The 16367-nt window shown below is 31.6% G+C and overlaps 1 protein-coding gene across 4 annotated transcripts in view; it reads right to left on the bottom strand.

Moving 5' to 3' along the window:
* Positions 1 to 2318: 2318 nt before the first annotated feature.
* The window catches only part of LOC106469160 (atypical protein kinase C-like), a 78233-nt gene continuing 64184 nt past the window's right edge, over positions 2319 to 16367 (bottom strand). For all 4 annotated transcript variants that reach the window (XM_013929625.2, XM_022397584.1, XM_022397585.1 and 1 more), the window contains 2 exons: positions 2594 to 2683; positions 2319 to 2448 (listed from right to left, as the gene is read on the bottom strand). In XM_013929625.2, the coding sequence (XP_013785079.1) occupies positions 2329 to 2448; positions 2594 to 2683 (210 nt within the window). In that variant the 3' untranslated portion in view covers positions 2319 to 2328. The remainder of the gene's footprint in view (positions 2449 to 2593; positions 2684 to 16367) is intronic.

Genomic DNA, 16367 nt, shown 5'->3' with positions numbered 1-16367 from the left:
AAAGCTACACAAGGGTTATCTGTGCTAGTCATCTGTGCTGCATTCAACATACCACATGACACACAAAAATCGATGTTTATCTGTGTTTTTTTTAATATTTGCTTTTAAATTAAGAAATTGAGTAATATATAGTACTAAGGGGAGAATGTTCTTTCTATTGGTTATAAACATATCCTTCAAATAAGGACACTTGGTTTTGATAGATCCCCTCAAAGCTGTGATCAAATAGGAGGAGCTTCACTGGTGGGTTTAACAAGTAGAAATGGTTGGAAGTTCAAATTTAGACACTGAAAGCCATATAAGGGAAAAAGAAAATCTAAAAAGGAGAACTGAGGCAGGAGACACATTACATGACACAGAGAAATGTAGATTGAAAATTTATTTAAATATTTCCCGTTGAAATTAAGAAATTAAAACTTTAAATTATAAACTATTTGAGTGTCAAGTTTGTTAACATACATTGATAATAAAGTTATTTAATTAAATTTGGAATATAACTTGTGAAAGTTCATGCAGCTATTGACCAACCCAAATGTATAGGCTTAATCGTGAACCTTCATTGTTCAACAGTGTACTGAACAATACAAATTCACTTCTGTTTGGAACACACTCTTTTTAAAGACCGGCATCCTAAGCCACGATCCAAACAGTAGCTGCCATGTGGTGTTAAAGTTGTTAACCTATGTACAAAATGATGAAAACAAATTACTACAAGTGTATAATTAACAGATAGAGACTTAAACTTTTACATGAACTCAAGAATCAAACCTCAGTCTTTATAGCCACGTAACAATATAAATGTCTTATTCTTATACACCTTTGTTTAAAATTTATTGAAAACCTTTTGGTACACCCTGTACGTCATAGAAGGTTTTACACTTGTTTATTTATGAACATCACCAGGTTAATACCAAATAGCCTACTTGTGGTATGTGGGTTCATTGTTATGTTATTCTGCTTTATGTGTGAAGACCCATTGTATTGTGTTGATCCATAATTTTGAAATATTGCATCTTAAATAAACAAAATCATTTTCTTCCTAAAACAGGTTAATGCTGTCTAGTTTCATGATTTTTAATTTAGCAAAAAACAAACAAACGAAAAAACACAAGCTGGAATTATCAAAGTTATTTATATTGTAATATTAAATATTAAGTGCAACTATGTTCTTGAAACAAGCTTATTTCATTTTTATTTAGTTAACTTGCTCAACGATGGTGTTTGAAATAATAATAATATACATAGTTTTACCATTAGACATTCTATCACTTGTCGTAATTGAGGCAAGTGACTTGAAGACGTCAGAATAAGTGACCATCTGGACCACCTAACAACGACTGAGTAGCCATACAGCAAGTAGTAAGCAATAACCCTTCATAACATTAAAGAGTAATATAAATCATGTCACAAACTGCTTCTGGATTTTTTATTAAATAAAAAAAAATTATTTTCAGCCTCTTAGATTCATGTCATTTATTTTACACCTTTAAGAAATAGTGTTTTTAAACAAACCAGAAATATCAAAGTAATATTTCACATTATTGTAAATGGACTAGAATAACTAATGACTTTGTTCCTATATAAACATCCTTAACGAGGAATGTGTTTGTTCATGAATAAGTTAGTGCCAGAAGCAATAAACTACATGTTCAACATTATTTAAAATACATACTTTCATTTACTAGCACTTTGTACCATCAATCTGCTGTGAAGCTGAGTTATCATTTATTGTAAGGCACATAATACTTCCAAATATACACTCAATAAAACATTACAACACTGCCAGTGAAAGCTTGATGCTGAATGATTCAGAAGTACAAAGAAGGGTTTATATTAGATATTAACATTTTATAAAGTTACACAGCATTAATAACTTATATACATGTCAAAATATATTATAAACCACAAGTTCCTTTGGCACAGGACTCTAAGCTACACTGTTCTAAACCAGCTAATAGCCGACAATGGCTAACTTCTCAGTTTAAATATATTTCCTGTTGGTAAGGGCCACGAAATATGCAAGCTACCTTTTTAATAAGATCAGTTTGCTCTTTAATTAATTCAAAATAAATATTTGTGTTTAAACAAATATAAAAATTAGTGATAAACATTTAGCTCCAGTGATGCTTTTTTCAAAAATTATTACTGGGCCATTACTGTCTCTGTTGTCCGAAACTATCACATTCACTTTCAGATAGAAATTAAAAGATTCCATTAAATTATCACCAGGTAAATTATTAAGCTATATACACAGCATAAGTATGAATCCAATACAGTATCTCTATGAGATATAATACATAGATCTGGATGTTAAACAACAATGTAAACTTACGTATCATCAGGTGTGAGCTGCACAGGTTCACTCGTAAACTGAGGATCGAAGTGCTCCAAGTCTCTATCAGTCTCTAGCTTTGGTTTGTAAGGTGGAGTGACTTGTTTGGCTTCCAGCTACAGAAGGATTTAAAACTTTTATACAAACTTACAGTAAAAAAAATATTCATTAGCAAATACCATGTTACAGTACAACTTAGACGTAGGTTCGTAAACATCACAGTTATAACACTTGGAGGGCTAAGAAACAAAGTATACTTACCAGCTCCCAGTCAATGCTCTTGAAAAATGGATGTGATGTTATATCAATAAATCTTGATTCAGGATGACAACCCAATCGCTCAGCTGGATTCTGAAAGAAAAATTTTTTTTTAACCTTCTTCTCCTAAGTTCCACCACTCCAACAAGAAATGAATTTACCAAGAACTTTAGAGCTTTACATCACTTTAATTGTATTCCATGTTTTATTACAAAAACATTTCTTTATCCTATATATACACGACACATTTAGAGCCGCAGACAACATTAGCATGAAAGTTTATTTCCCGAGCTTTCAATTTATTGAACTTATTTTCTGTATGTTACCAAATACCAAAAACTTATCACTGAACTCTTAAGAGAACCTTATTATCAAAAAGGTATAGATAGTCATCCTTCACTTCAGTCTTCAGTTAACATTTCAGCAACGAGAAGTTTGAAGGGATCATGAAGCTTAGACACTTCTTATTAATTAACTCCAAATCACCAACTTTTTATACCATTCACATATTTCAGCATACTGAATAACTTAATGTTTCTTACATGTTATGACACACAATGCAAATAACTGCCTAGAACAATTTACAATATTGATTTTGTTTCTTTACATTCGTGACACTTGTTTGCTATTAACCCTTTGGTCCCCAGTTGGGAACAAAACAGAAGCAATTTGAATCTTGTATAGTTCAATACAAATGTAGTTTTATAGATTTTCAGTCAATCACTGTTTCTCAACCTCCTTTGTCATGGCATAATGAAATTGTCTACACCTTGGCTTCAATAAGTCATGGGCTAGTGATCCATACACTTAATAAAAGACATTTTTAATGATCTGTATCAGTCAATATGGCTTACAGTTCAGAGCAAGAGTCACATAGAGATCAGAACAAAGTGATAAAAGCTTAGCTCATTGATACATTACTAGTCACACAACAGGTGTAATGAATCAACACTCAGGTTTTTTAGAATTAAGAATGTCATAACCCACAAACAATTTAGCAAATATACAGTTTGAAAAATGTTTATAAAGCCAATAATGGTCCTTATGGGCCCCCTTCAATAATTCTAAGGATAATGGTTTTAATCACAAATCTATAAAATATTTTCTCTTCCAGCTCAATCAAAAACACTTCTGCATAAAGAGAAATATTTCTACAAAAAAAAAGTCTTAGTCTTTATATACAATTTCAAAAAGCTCAATATTAGTTAGTGGTGTGTTGTCTGGACACCATATTGGAGGTAGGTCTGGACAACACCCTCCCCTCTTCACCCCCAGGAAAATTGACATTTTGGAAGCTACTGTAACTTATTGCATTCTGCCCAGTTTTAGCTACCTAAACGTAGTTCCTAAACATTCATAAAATGACAAAATCACCAGTATAAACAACAACTTTCAACCTCTCTCTTTCATTCAAAGAAGCTAATTTAACCATACAGTTCAGACACGGGACACACTATAAATAATATATAGAAGTATTATAAATCAGTATATTTAGAGTATTTTTGTCACTATTAGATGGTCACGGGCTCCCATTGGTCCTTCCAGCCGAGTGTCTGATTTTAAAACATTGTTCTACAACCGTCCTTTTAATATAAATGACTGCAGTCCAAGTCATCCCTAAATTTGACACTATAATGAATATGCCGTGATTCTCGACAACAAAAAATGCTGGCATATAATAGTTCTATACCTATTATACAACATTTATGCCATCCATTATGAGCACAATACTGGAGTGTTTTGACCAAACTTTTTCAGAAAAACAAAACAAAAACAATCTGACCTTGCAAGTTTCTCACAGAAGGGAATTTCATCTACAGACAGAAGTTAACACCAACGTCTTTTCCGATAAACACAGAAGTCAGTTTAAAAGTGAAAGTTAGTGTGGGTGATGAATGAGAGTATAATCACAAACTTGCAAGACAACTTTGATCTCTGTTGAAAAGTAGAAGTTTGTAAGAATAGTAAAATACAGTTCATTATGACTAAAAGAATGAAGGGAAATGATAATGTTTAATAAGGTGGTTCAATACAGTGGCTTGTCATAACTGACGTATTCCAAATACTTTTAATATGAAAACCATTTTAGTAAGCCTTCTCGGAAGCTGGGTTCCCTTGACCTAGAGTCCAGTGAAGCGTAATTTACTCTAAACCAGGAGAATGGGGAGGAAGCTGATGTATATAGTGATATAGCATAATGAGAATATGAATTCCGAAGTAACCTTCTTTTAAACTCCTCACATGTCTGTAAAAGCAATAATGTTTTTAAAAAAATAATACAATATTCTAATAACTTAAATAATGTTAAGGTAAAAACTAAATACCTAGAAAGTAATTTAACTGAGTATTTTTGACAATAATATAAACTACTGTTTTCACAAACCAGAGAAAAAAATACGTTTTAATAGCATTTCTTCACATCAAACATGTTGAAGTGAGATAACCAAATTGTAGCTAAATACATAATAATTCATTATTAAAATGTCTGGTAATAAGAAACCTAGACAAGTGAATTAGGGTACTCAAAATACACTAATTTTACATTTTCTTTCTAGAACAGTTACTCGTGTATGAGAAGCATGTCGCTGGAAAAATTTGGAGATGGTTTGTGTACAATGATACTCTGCTTTTGCTCCCCTTTCCAGCTACAGACAGGAACAAACCAGTAGATGAGTTCAACTCTATATATAGATCACTGTGTCTAAAAGAGAGGAGGTATTCAAGTGAAGCTACAATCACACCCTGGAACACAAGAGATGGGGCGATAAAGAGCTAGCACTGTAGACAGCATGGCAGCAAGTACATTCAGCTTCTTTAAGACTAAAATGCACATGCTACGTCATGCCTACTTCCTGTCAAATGCTAAGAACAGCAAACATTTACAGCTGATGTAAGCACCCAGAGTTGTTATGTTATAAATAACACACGCATCTTTTTTTTCTTTTACCTTACACTCTGAAGAACTTTCACGGTCAAATACAAAGGTAACATATACATGATTGTATATAGCCTAAATAAATTAAGATTAACTTTTGTTCGATGCACAGATCACTTATAATAAACCCAGTATTGAATAGCTCATGTAATAAATAAGTTATATGTACTGCATGAATATATCATAAAAAGGATTAGGATCTCCTCATTGAAAAAAGAAATATATTTGTTACACTTCTTTAACTGATTTTATTTCTTTAAGTATGAAACTTCACATTTAACTGTGTTGTGGCCACTACATGCATTGTATAGCCTGCAACTGGAGGGGGGGGGGGACTATTACACATAAAAATAGGATGCTTCCTAATTTACCTATATAAAACTGTTTTAATCTACTTTAAAACACTTTTTCTGCAATTAGCAGATTGAATAAGAAAAAAGTATATACAGTTCAAAAACCAAACATTTCTCTTTGGCAGTGATAATAATAAAAAATACAATAAGTTTTAAACCTGGTTAAGAGTAAATGAGCTAAAGGAACTTAAGAACCAAGTCAAGATAAAGAAATTCCATTAAAAAACCTCCATTAACTAATATGTGTGTGTGTGTGTGCACACAATATAAGTTTTAAATCTGCACACACACACACAAATATTTTTTGTGAATGCATACTTCAAAAACTTTTATGAAAAGTACTCAAACAATCTAAATTTAATGCATTCATATATTATGAATACTATCCAATGCAAATGATGGTTACTCAAGAGGCAAAATAAAAATCAGTAACTTGACTCTTTAGAATAAGAACCAATATTCTGTTTACATAACATACTGAACTGAAAAACTAACATTTAAACTTGGCACTAGGAAACTGTAACAAACACTTCTTACGCACTATTTGGATGCGACTCCTGTCAAGATAACAAACTATTAAGGATGTCTCCTACAAACGAGAACCTGACGCATTTACCCATTCATGCACACACTTTATATAGTACACAATTCATGTCATTCAAAATGCAGAAGCAGCATATACTTGTATGTACGTACGTGTGTGTGTGTGTGGTAAACCTATCAAGGAAATGAAGGTATCAATTTAATAAATTAGGGAACAATAGTTAAAGGTCCTAGTCCTCCTCTAACTGTATTATATAATTTTGGAATTCTTAATAATTAGGAATTGAATAAAAATTGAACATTAGGCAAGGAAATTTAATAAAAGTTTTAGACACAATGGAGACAAGTGGCTAGATATAAAAATGGAGACAAGTGGCTAGATATAAACACCACTTACACAATGGAGACAAGTGGCTAGATATAAACACCACTTGACACGGCTAGATATAAACACCACTTGACCTGTCTCCATTGTGTCAAGTGGTGTTTATATCTAGCCACCTGTCTCCATTGTGACAAGTGGTGTTTATATCTAGCCACTTGTCTCCATTGTGACAAGTGATGTTTATATCTAGCCACTTGTCTCCATTGTGACAAGTGGTGTTTATATCTAGCCACTTGTCTCCATTGTGTCAAGTGGTGTTTATATCTAGCCACTTGTCTCCATTGTGACAAGTGATGTTTAGATATAGCCACTTGTCTCCATTTGGGAGGGGAGGAGGGGTGCTGAAGTCAGAGACAAAATAATAGAACCAGTAGGCCTGATCTGAGATTACATTGTCTACTTTGGTGTTTATGCTGAACTAAAATCAACACATGAGGCTCCTACCAATTGAATGATTTACAGACAGCCAGTTAGCAACAAAACATCTTGAAGCCAAAGATATCCAAATACCTTGAAAATGCATGAACTCCTTCATGTGCAATAGCAGATGGTCAAAAGGGATCAGCTTAGAGTTTGGCTTTAAATATTTCATATTAATGATGTATGCTTTTCACCCAAATGCTTAAAATTCCAGAGAATGTTTTGTTTATCGGATATTATTTCATACACGTGAAATAATTTAGGTGGAGTCTAAATTGGAAGGAGATGGACGTGATCCAATGAAAGTTGGAAGAGCATTCTCAAAATTGTTTTCAGTGATTAAGACATTATTAGAAAACTCATTACAAATGTATTAAATGTCACAGATTCCAAAACTATTTTCAGGCTCATGAACCTTGTTTATACGACTTAGTTTGTAAATTATTCGTCTGTAATTTTCCCCAGTGGGCAACTGATTTGTGCTTAACTGATCTAATTGTATCAACTGTAAACACTTGTATGGTAGTATCTGTTGAAATATTTCATGAAATGACCAGTGTTTTCATTAACCCTTTCCATATGGGCTTGGTGTTTTGACTCAATGCTACAACCAATCATGTAAGCATGAAACTATACATACTATAACTTTTAATTTTGTAAGTGTAATTTCCCAAAATTTGGAAAGCTCTTAGTAAACATTAAAAGTTTTTTTTAATTAAGTACTTTTATTAAAGATTTCTCACTGAATGTATGGAGTCAGTATGACTCAAACTTTGACTAGTCTGACTACAAGGTGATTTTCATGTCAAAATTAAAAATACTTTTATCATCTTACATTTGCATAACCTCTTAAATGAATATCAAAAGTTTTTTGTTTTTTATCAGTTAAACTTTGTACTTTATCTGTTATTTCTTCTACATTAACACTGTAATGGCTCAATCCATTTCACAAACCATGTAACTATCACAAAAAAAAATATATGAAGTAAGTCTAAGTTACCTTTTTTTTTACTAGAATGATTGCATACTGTAACATAAAATTGAGCTTGTATGACAGTTTACATCTGCTTTTTTTTAATATATTTTATTGCTATTTGAACCATGTATAATTAATAAATCTACATAGACATCATCCAGCGAACATATAGCTAAATTTACACTATTGAATTATCTAAAATGAGCTATTTATGCACATAGCTAACAGAGAAATTTAATATTTTATCTTTAACTTTTGTTTGTTTTCTGAGCTAATCTAATAAGTTTCTAATTTGTTCCTTTTATTTACTTTTATAATAATAGAAAAAACAATAAATTTAGTACTTGCATGCGAATCTTGTCCGGTTTGAAGTGTCAATAAAAGTTAACCCTACTTTTTCCTAGGTTGTTGTTAATACTTTACCGAATTTTTACTTATTTTAAATTTTTGGTTTGAAACACAAAAATATTAACATGCACAAAGCATACAATGTCCTATAATTATTATAATTTAACTACCATTTTAACTAAGGTACGAGTGCATTAAATTAATTCCATTACCTGGTCGAGCTGTACTTGGAGATTGAAACTGTGAATTTGTACACTGAATAACTCAAACTGTTGTGAGAGTGAGCTAGTATTATATATAAATCGGTGAATTAAAATCTTCTCTTTCCACCAGTTATAGTTTCAAATCTTAAGGTTTTTCTTAGTTTTTTTAAAAGGATATATTTGAATAAATTCTCAATCTTTACTTTTATGTATCACATGACAAGTGTTTGCTCCAAACTGTGCAACTTAAATAATCTTTCCATCCCTATTTCAGCTTCTGAATTTCAACGGAGATTACAACCTTATACTATAGATAATACTAAGACAATTTAACTTTATAGACTCCAATCACCTTGTTTTACTTAGATACAAAAAAGAAAGTCCAACCCACATGCCACACCTTCCTATCACACACTGGCTTTAAAAAAATGTCAATTCTTTCTGACATTTGGATTTACGCTTTTATTAACAATGTATTGATACTAAGTTTATTGATATACATTGATGATAAAATAGTTTAGTTGAATTTTGAAGGTAGCTGTAAGAAAAAGAAAGGTTGTGACCTTTTACCTACCCTGAGGGTTAACTGATCTGTAATTTTGATCATTGGAATTTGAGTTATAATTTAATTGGCACGAGTTTACTCATTATCCTAGCAGTAAATATTATGAATATTTTAATGCTTTACAATGGCTCAGAATGCATCAAAGAGCACATAGTCCTCTCTTCCATTAGGGACTAGGACTCTGGACCAGCCAAAAGTTTCATTTGCTGTTCTTATCCGTACATCATATCAGTGACTATTTACTAACACGTGTTTGTGTCTAGTACCTCATAATAATCAATAAAAAATAAAATAATTGGCTTTCTTTTCTTCTCACACATATCTTGTGTATTTCCTAAAATGAATAATGTTATTATTTTAAAGGGTTTATATTATGAATAATACAAAAGACCAAATTAATAGCATCAATGCTACATACTCTTCAAATCCTATATAAATACAAGTTCACTGTGGTGAGAAAACAACTCAAAATAGCAAACATACCTTATTTAAAACAATCAAGAGAGAGAGAGATATAAATTACTTTGGCCATGTGTGTTTGATACCTTGGAAATAGAAGGGTTAAAAATAACACCCCAATCTAAAGTTTGGTAGTTGCCAACTATTGCATCATATGTTTGCAAGTCTGTGTTGAAAAATTAGTAAGAAAAAGTTTTTAATCCAATTGAACATTAATTTTTATTTGCTAAGTTCAGCTGTATCTCTAACAACAGAAATACTTTTATTTAATTTTTTAACTTTGTGTATTTTTTATTTGCAAATCTGTCAGGTTTTTTTTTCTCCATCTGTACACCAAAAAACAATTAATTATAATCTCACCCAGAGTATGCTGTAGTGCTGTTGACAAAATGAACATTTTCTTTGAAGATATTAATTAATCAACAGCTTTTTTTTTCTTCCAGTTTAATAAAAAAAACAGTTTTGTAATTTTTCTCAGTTTCTAAAACAGTGGGTAGTAGTTTAAATAATTACTTTGACTAGCAACCACTTCTCTTAGTGACACATGCTCATGTGACTACTAACCATTTCTCTGCAGACGTAAAAGTCTTGTGTTGTATTGTAGATGTGTTTCAGTCAACACCTACAACAAACAAGATGTTTTATATGGGACTCAGTTTTACTAACATGTCCTGTAACTTTAGTAATATTAACTACATATAAAAGTATCGTTAAAATTTTATTAAAATTACTGCAATCAAAATATTGTTACCTTGTCTGTGAAGTTAACTATAATTGCAAAACAGCAAGGCCTATGAATGTATAAATGTCAGGGTTTTTGTTATTATAATTCTATAGGTTTTTAATATGTAATATATGATACTTGAAACATTTTAAACTAGTAAACAATGACTAAATCATTGTTCTTGCATCTTGTGTGTAGTAATGTAATATAGTTACACAACCTGCAGAGAATGCTTATCAGTGAACATGTCTTAACTGTTAATTTAAGATCCTGTAAATGCATTTTTTGATAAAGTAGTTTAAAGGATTTAAAGTAAAATAAATAATAAGCTTAGTAGCCTACCTAGGTTTTATGAAGAGGTATGCGATATCCCAAAGACAATATTTGGTAGTTCATCCAAACCTTTTGAAATCCTTTCCATGATATATCCTGTTATATTACTCTTGACAGGTTTGTAGTTGCTGAATGTATCAGGTGACAAACTAAATGGTTTTGGTAGACTATGACTCCCGTTTCACATCTTTGATCTTATTCACATGCTTCTGAATAAAAGTTGTGTATATCATTGATATAGAATAGTCAGGCAACTGTTAATGTTGTAATGTCACTTTTGCAAAGTTTGACTCCAGAAATCTCTCATTTGCCAGATCTTATAAATCTTGTACTCTGTTCTCTCTCAGTATTCTTCAAGCAGACTCCACTTTTTTACCTTACCTCATGTAGTAGGTTATACTTCCTATTTATTTTTTTTGGTAATAGCATAAACTTTCTATTTCCTGTGATTGGCTGTCCTTTGCTTCACTTCATTTAATAGGCTGTACCTGTACCTTACTTCTTCTGATTGGCTGTTTTTGCTTTACTTCATTTAATAGGCTATGTGTTTACCTTACTTCCTGTTATTGGCTGTCTTTTGCTTCACTTAATTTAATAGGTTATGCATTAACCTTACTTTCCATGATTGGCTGTCTGTTGCTTTGCTTCATTTAATAGGCTGTACCTGTACCTTACTTCTTCTGATTGGCTGTTTTTGCTTTACTTCATTTAATAGGCTATGTGTTTACCTTACTTCCTATTATTGGCTGTCTTTTGCTTCACTTAATTTAATAGGTTATGCATTAACCTTACTTTCCATGATTGGCTGTCTGTTGCTTTGCTTCATTTAATAGGTTATGCATTAACCTTACTTTCCATGATTGGCTGTCTGTTGCTTTCTTAATTTAATTGACCGTACCTCTATTTTACTTCCTATGATTGCTCATACATATTTTACGTCATTTCCTAAGCCTACTTTTTTGTTTTACTTCATGTGATAAGCTGTATTTTTTGCCTTAATATTTTATTTTTTAACATTTTAATAGACTTTATTGTTTTTTGTTAATAATTAGACATCGTGTGATTGGCTTAGATAAGAAATAAAGTCATCTCTCTGTTTCCAATAAACAATTTTGGAAACCAAAAAGGAATGCTCGTACGTGAAAAACCGTAATTTCAACTAGATGGTGAAATGTAGAATAGATAGCCCTTGAGTAACTTTGTATGAAATTTAACAACCAAACTTTCAGAGAACTTTCATTTTCAGTGACTTCTATTATTAACAGTGCCAGTTTTTATGTGTAACTCCCACTGAAACATGGAGTTTTACCACAATTTTTGCATGGAGTATCCATAACCATTCAAGTTTTGCTTGCTACAAATTTGTCACACAATATTACAGTCTTGAGAGCCATGACTGGATTAACACTACTACAACTGGGCAGAGTATAAATGCCTGTACTTTTATAGCCTCTATCCTGTTTTACTCTTTTCCTACCACTTCATTAATTATTTCCAATACTGTGAATGTCTTTATCTATATATATGTATAAAATTTACACCAAGAATTTTTCTGACAAGGTTGCTAGTGGAGAATGGAATCTTTTCAAAATTGCAGTTATTCAAAACTCACCTAATATTTCTGATGCCATGGGAGTACTTACATCAATGTTAATTAAGCTTTAGATTGCTGAAGCACTGGACTTGAAAGAGCTTGTATGAAGTTCATTAAAACCCCCAAAAAGTAAATTAACCTTTTAGACGTGTATGCTTTTTTTTAGTATATTCAGATCTATGTACATGTCTAATTAGATCAAGTATACCTGTAAAACAATTTGAAATAACTTAAGACACATATGGCAACAATTGTTCAGTACAACCTGAAAATTCAAATTATTTGCATAATTTTAGCTAATTTGCATATCTGATGACATCACATTTCCAATATGGCCACCATATCTGATATATTTGTAGCCTATTCTTTTTTCTTCTGATTTGACCATTCAAGAATGTGTCCACTTTGTTTACTCGGATAATCCTTTCTAAAACCTGAGCAGCGTAGCGGTTTGTTTCTGTTGTTACAGTGTGATTAAACATAGCATCATCCATGAATAATTGCAACAAATTGACAGGGTCTGCATCATTTAGATTCTGGTTGTCCCTGTACCCCTATATTTCTACCATTGAATTTGGAAATCCAAGGTTGAAAGTATTAATCACCCGCCAACGACCTCCACCCCCTCATTATTTACACCACAAAGTCCATAATTAGCTTGATTGCCATGAATAAGTAGACCATGCCCACATGCAGGTTGTTGTCCCCTTCCTGGGTCTGGCCCTGGGAGGATATGTATGTGTGTTTGTACACCCACCTGTACAACGGGTATTATATCCTGTACCATCTCCCATGAATTCTACCTTGAAATTTAGACCTCTTAGAAATGGGAACCCTGTAATTACTGTTAATTGCACCATCATCACCTGCCCCCACAGCCCCAGCTTTGGCATTACTACTATAATTATCCACATCAATATCAGATATTTAAGGTTCAGACCCAGAAACATTGTCATCTCGCACAAAATTAATTGTCTCTTCAAGTGTGAAAGTACTGGAGCAATTTGATGGAATTTTGGGTTCTTTTTCTCATAAAAAATTAAGAAATTTTTCAACTGCAAGTATTACCTTTTCTTTTAAATAGCGACATAAAATATACTGAAATCATCATCTGTGCAGATTAGGCTTTGTTTTAGCGACATAAAATATACTGAAATCATCATCTGTGCAGATTAGGCTTTGTTTATTGATTTTATGCACTTCATTTACATTTCTAGAAGGAAATTCAAACTAAATTATCTGGTCGTCATATGGTTATTGATTAAGGGTTAAAAATGAAGCTTTTGTCTTTTTTTATTGTTGACGTGTAAGTTTTATATTCTTCATTCAAAAATACTTGATTTCTAATGGAAGTTTCAAATTTAAAAGTTAAAATATGTTAAATTTATTTTGCACGTAATAGTAAATGCACATGTACTATTTAAAAGAGTATACCCTATTCTTAGTTCTGCATCAGTTAATTAGTCTTAGCCTACACAAATCCACTACCACATTTTTTTATTCTGTGTAGGGTGAAAAAAAAATTCTAAGACCAGCACTTCTTTCTGTCTTACTTCTTGTGACAGGCAGTACTTTTTGTTGTAACTTCCTGTTACAGGCACTACTTTTTGTTGTAACTTCCTGTTACAGGCACTACTTTCTGTCATACATCTTGTATTAGGTAGTACTTTGTCACACTTATGATAGGCTGCACTTTCTGTCTTAACTTCCATTGATAGGAACTTAATAATACTTAACTTATTTTGTTGAAATATCTTCACAAATGTATTTTATGTAAAGCATGGCACAAGTAATGTTACCATTTTGATTTCTTCATTATCATTACATGAAATTACAAATCATGGTTAGTGTCAGTAGCCAATTAACATTAGTAAAGTATATTAATTAGGACTTACTGTTTTATTTAGGGTTTAATGACAAACATGAAGTGGTGATGTTAACATTATACTTAGAGTAATGACAAATTCGAAATGGTGAAATAACATTATATTTAGAGTTTAATGATAAACTGGAAATTATGTATTTAGCTTATATAATTTAATAAACTTGAAGTGGTGGATTGGTATTATGTACAGTTTAATGACAAATTTGAAATGATTGATATAATGCTATAATTTCCAGTTTTATTTTTTTTAAAATAAACTTGTGACTTGGATTTATAACCATCATATTCACTATGCACCAACAGAAAATGCTTTCCCCCTTTTATAAACAACCTATATTACAAAATATTTGAACACAGTTAAGAGTAAATTTTCCCTTTTATGTAAGATTTTAAATCACAGAATTTAGGGTTAATAATATTGGTTGCAGTATCATAACTTGAGACATTTTTCTGATAGCTTAAACTCAGGTTAGTCTAGATTTTTTAATTGTTTAGTTGAATTTTGTTATCATATAATGAATTTTGTCTGATATATTACTCTTATTTAAGAATATAAATTCTGTGTTGTTATTTTATGTGTATAAGCACACTTTAGCTCTGTTTGAAGTAAATAAGCCACTTGTATTCCTTGAAATAAGTGTAAAATTCAGTCTTAATATTAGAAGTTTTCTTCTTATAAAAGAGTTTACTCATTCAAGCAAAACTGATATGAAATTAAGATTACAACTTTTATTTTCTTAATGATGTTTTTTAAGGAAAACATTCAATCATTATTAAATAAATTGTGCCAGAATAAAGAAAAGGGTAGAATTAATGTGAAAAAAATGTAGCTGTCTCAGTAGCACATGAGAGGTCTGTTGAACATTCACTTCATCTCATAGCTTGTCAGCCTCCTCTGAACTGTACCAAAATAACCTTCAGACGTACACACATGTAGTGGGCCAGACAGCATAAACCAAAATATGCAACTTTCACATTCCAACCCCCACTGGGATGCTTTTATCACTGTAGGCTTTTTATAGCTGGCAACGGAGGTCCTTGTATAGTCAGCCCTTGTCATCATTGCATTGCTTACTCAGGTGTACACCAGGTAGAGCTGTTCACTTAATCTTTCCAAAAATACAGTTCACAAGTTCGTTTTTGTGTGTGTGGTTTTGTAACCAACTTGAAATAAGTGTTTAAAAAAAAGCATTTTGTTGATAATCTGTAATACATTTGAGGGTAAAAAATAATGTATTAAAGTGGTCAATAAAATGTCATGAAGGAATTGCAATTGAATCTTCTTAATTCAAGAAATTTGCCTAGGATTTACATGGAAGAGATCTGAAGAAATACAATCAGCATTATAGAAAGACAAGAACACATTAAACAAAAGTATTATAAAACATTGGAGGTGACATTTTTAAAGCGGCAGTAGAAATGTACTCATATTTTGTAAATTTTATACATAAAACTTGGAAGAAGGTCATAGTTGCACATACATATATGTTTGTGTAACCTCAAGGTTAGATACTTGTGTATGCTTATATGTAAATAGTATAGCTAAAATAAAATGTAATACATACACATGTATTGTATATTACTTGCCTAACTGGAAAAATGGGAATAAACAGGCCCCTGCAAAGCTGATAATAGGCCCAGGCCAGATGGGAAATGTAGGCCTCATTTCAAACTGCTCATTAAGTATTTTTGTAATCAGTGCTAAATACATATGATTTATGTATGGGTATATACATGTACATGTAGTGTACAAGTAACAGAAACGAATAAAAGAACTAGAATGATTTATAAAAAAGGTAATGGCAAGCGATTTCATTCAAAATGTATACAAGATAATAGAGTACAGTACTGTAATAAGAAGCAGTAAATACAATAGTACAGTCATGTTTATTTTGTATTTGGAATTTCAGATCAGAAATGGTCATCACTTCTTCAAATTCAAAAATGCTTTCCGTGCTTTTCTTTGGGCAAATTCATCAATTAAACCAGAAAAATCAAGCAACTTTGATATCTTTTTATTTGTGTGTGTGTGTGTGTGTGTGTGTGACCACCAC

This window comes from Limulus polyphemus, unplaced genomic scaffold (genome assembly GCF_000517525.1).
Source record: "Limulus polyphemus unplaced genomic scaffold, Limulus_polyphemus-2.1.2 Scaffold3330, whole genome shotgun sequence".
NCBI classification, from domain to species: domain Eukaryota; kingdom Metazoa; phylum Arthropoda; class Merostomata; order Xiphosura; family Limulidae; genus Limulus; species Limulus polyphemus.
This window is presented reverse-complemented; position numbering and strand designations above follow the sequence as displayed.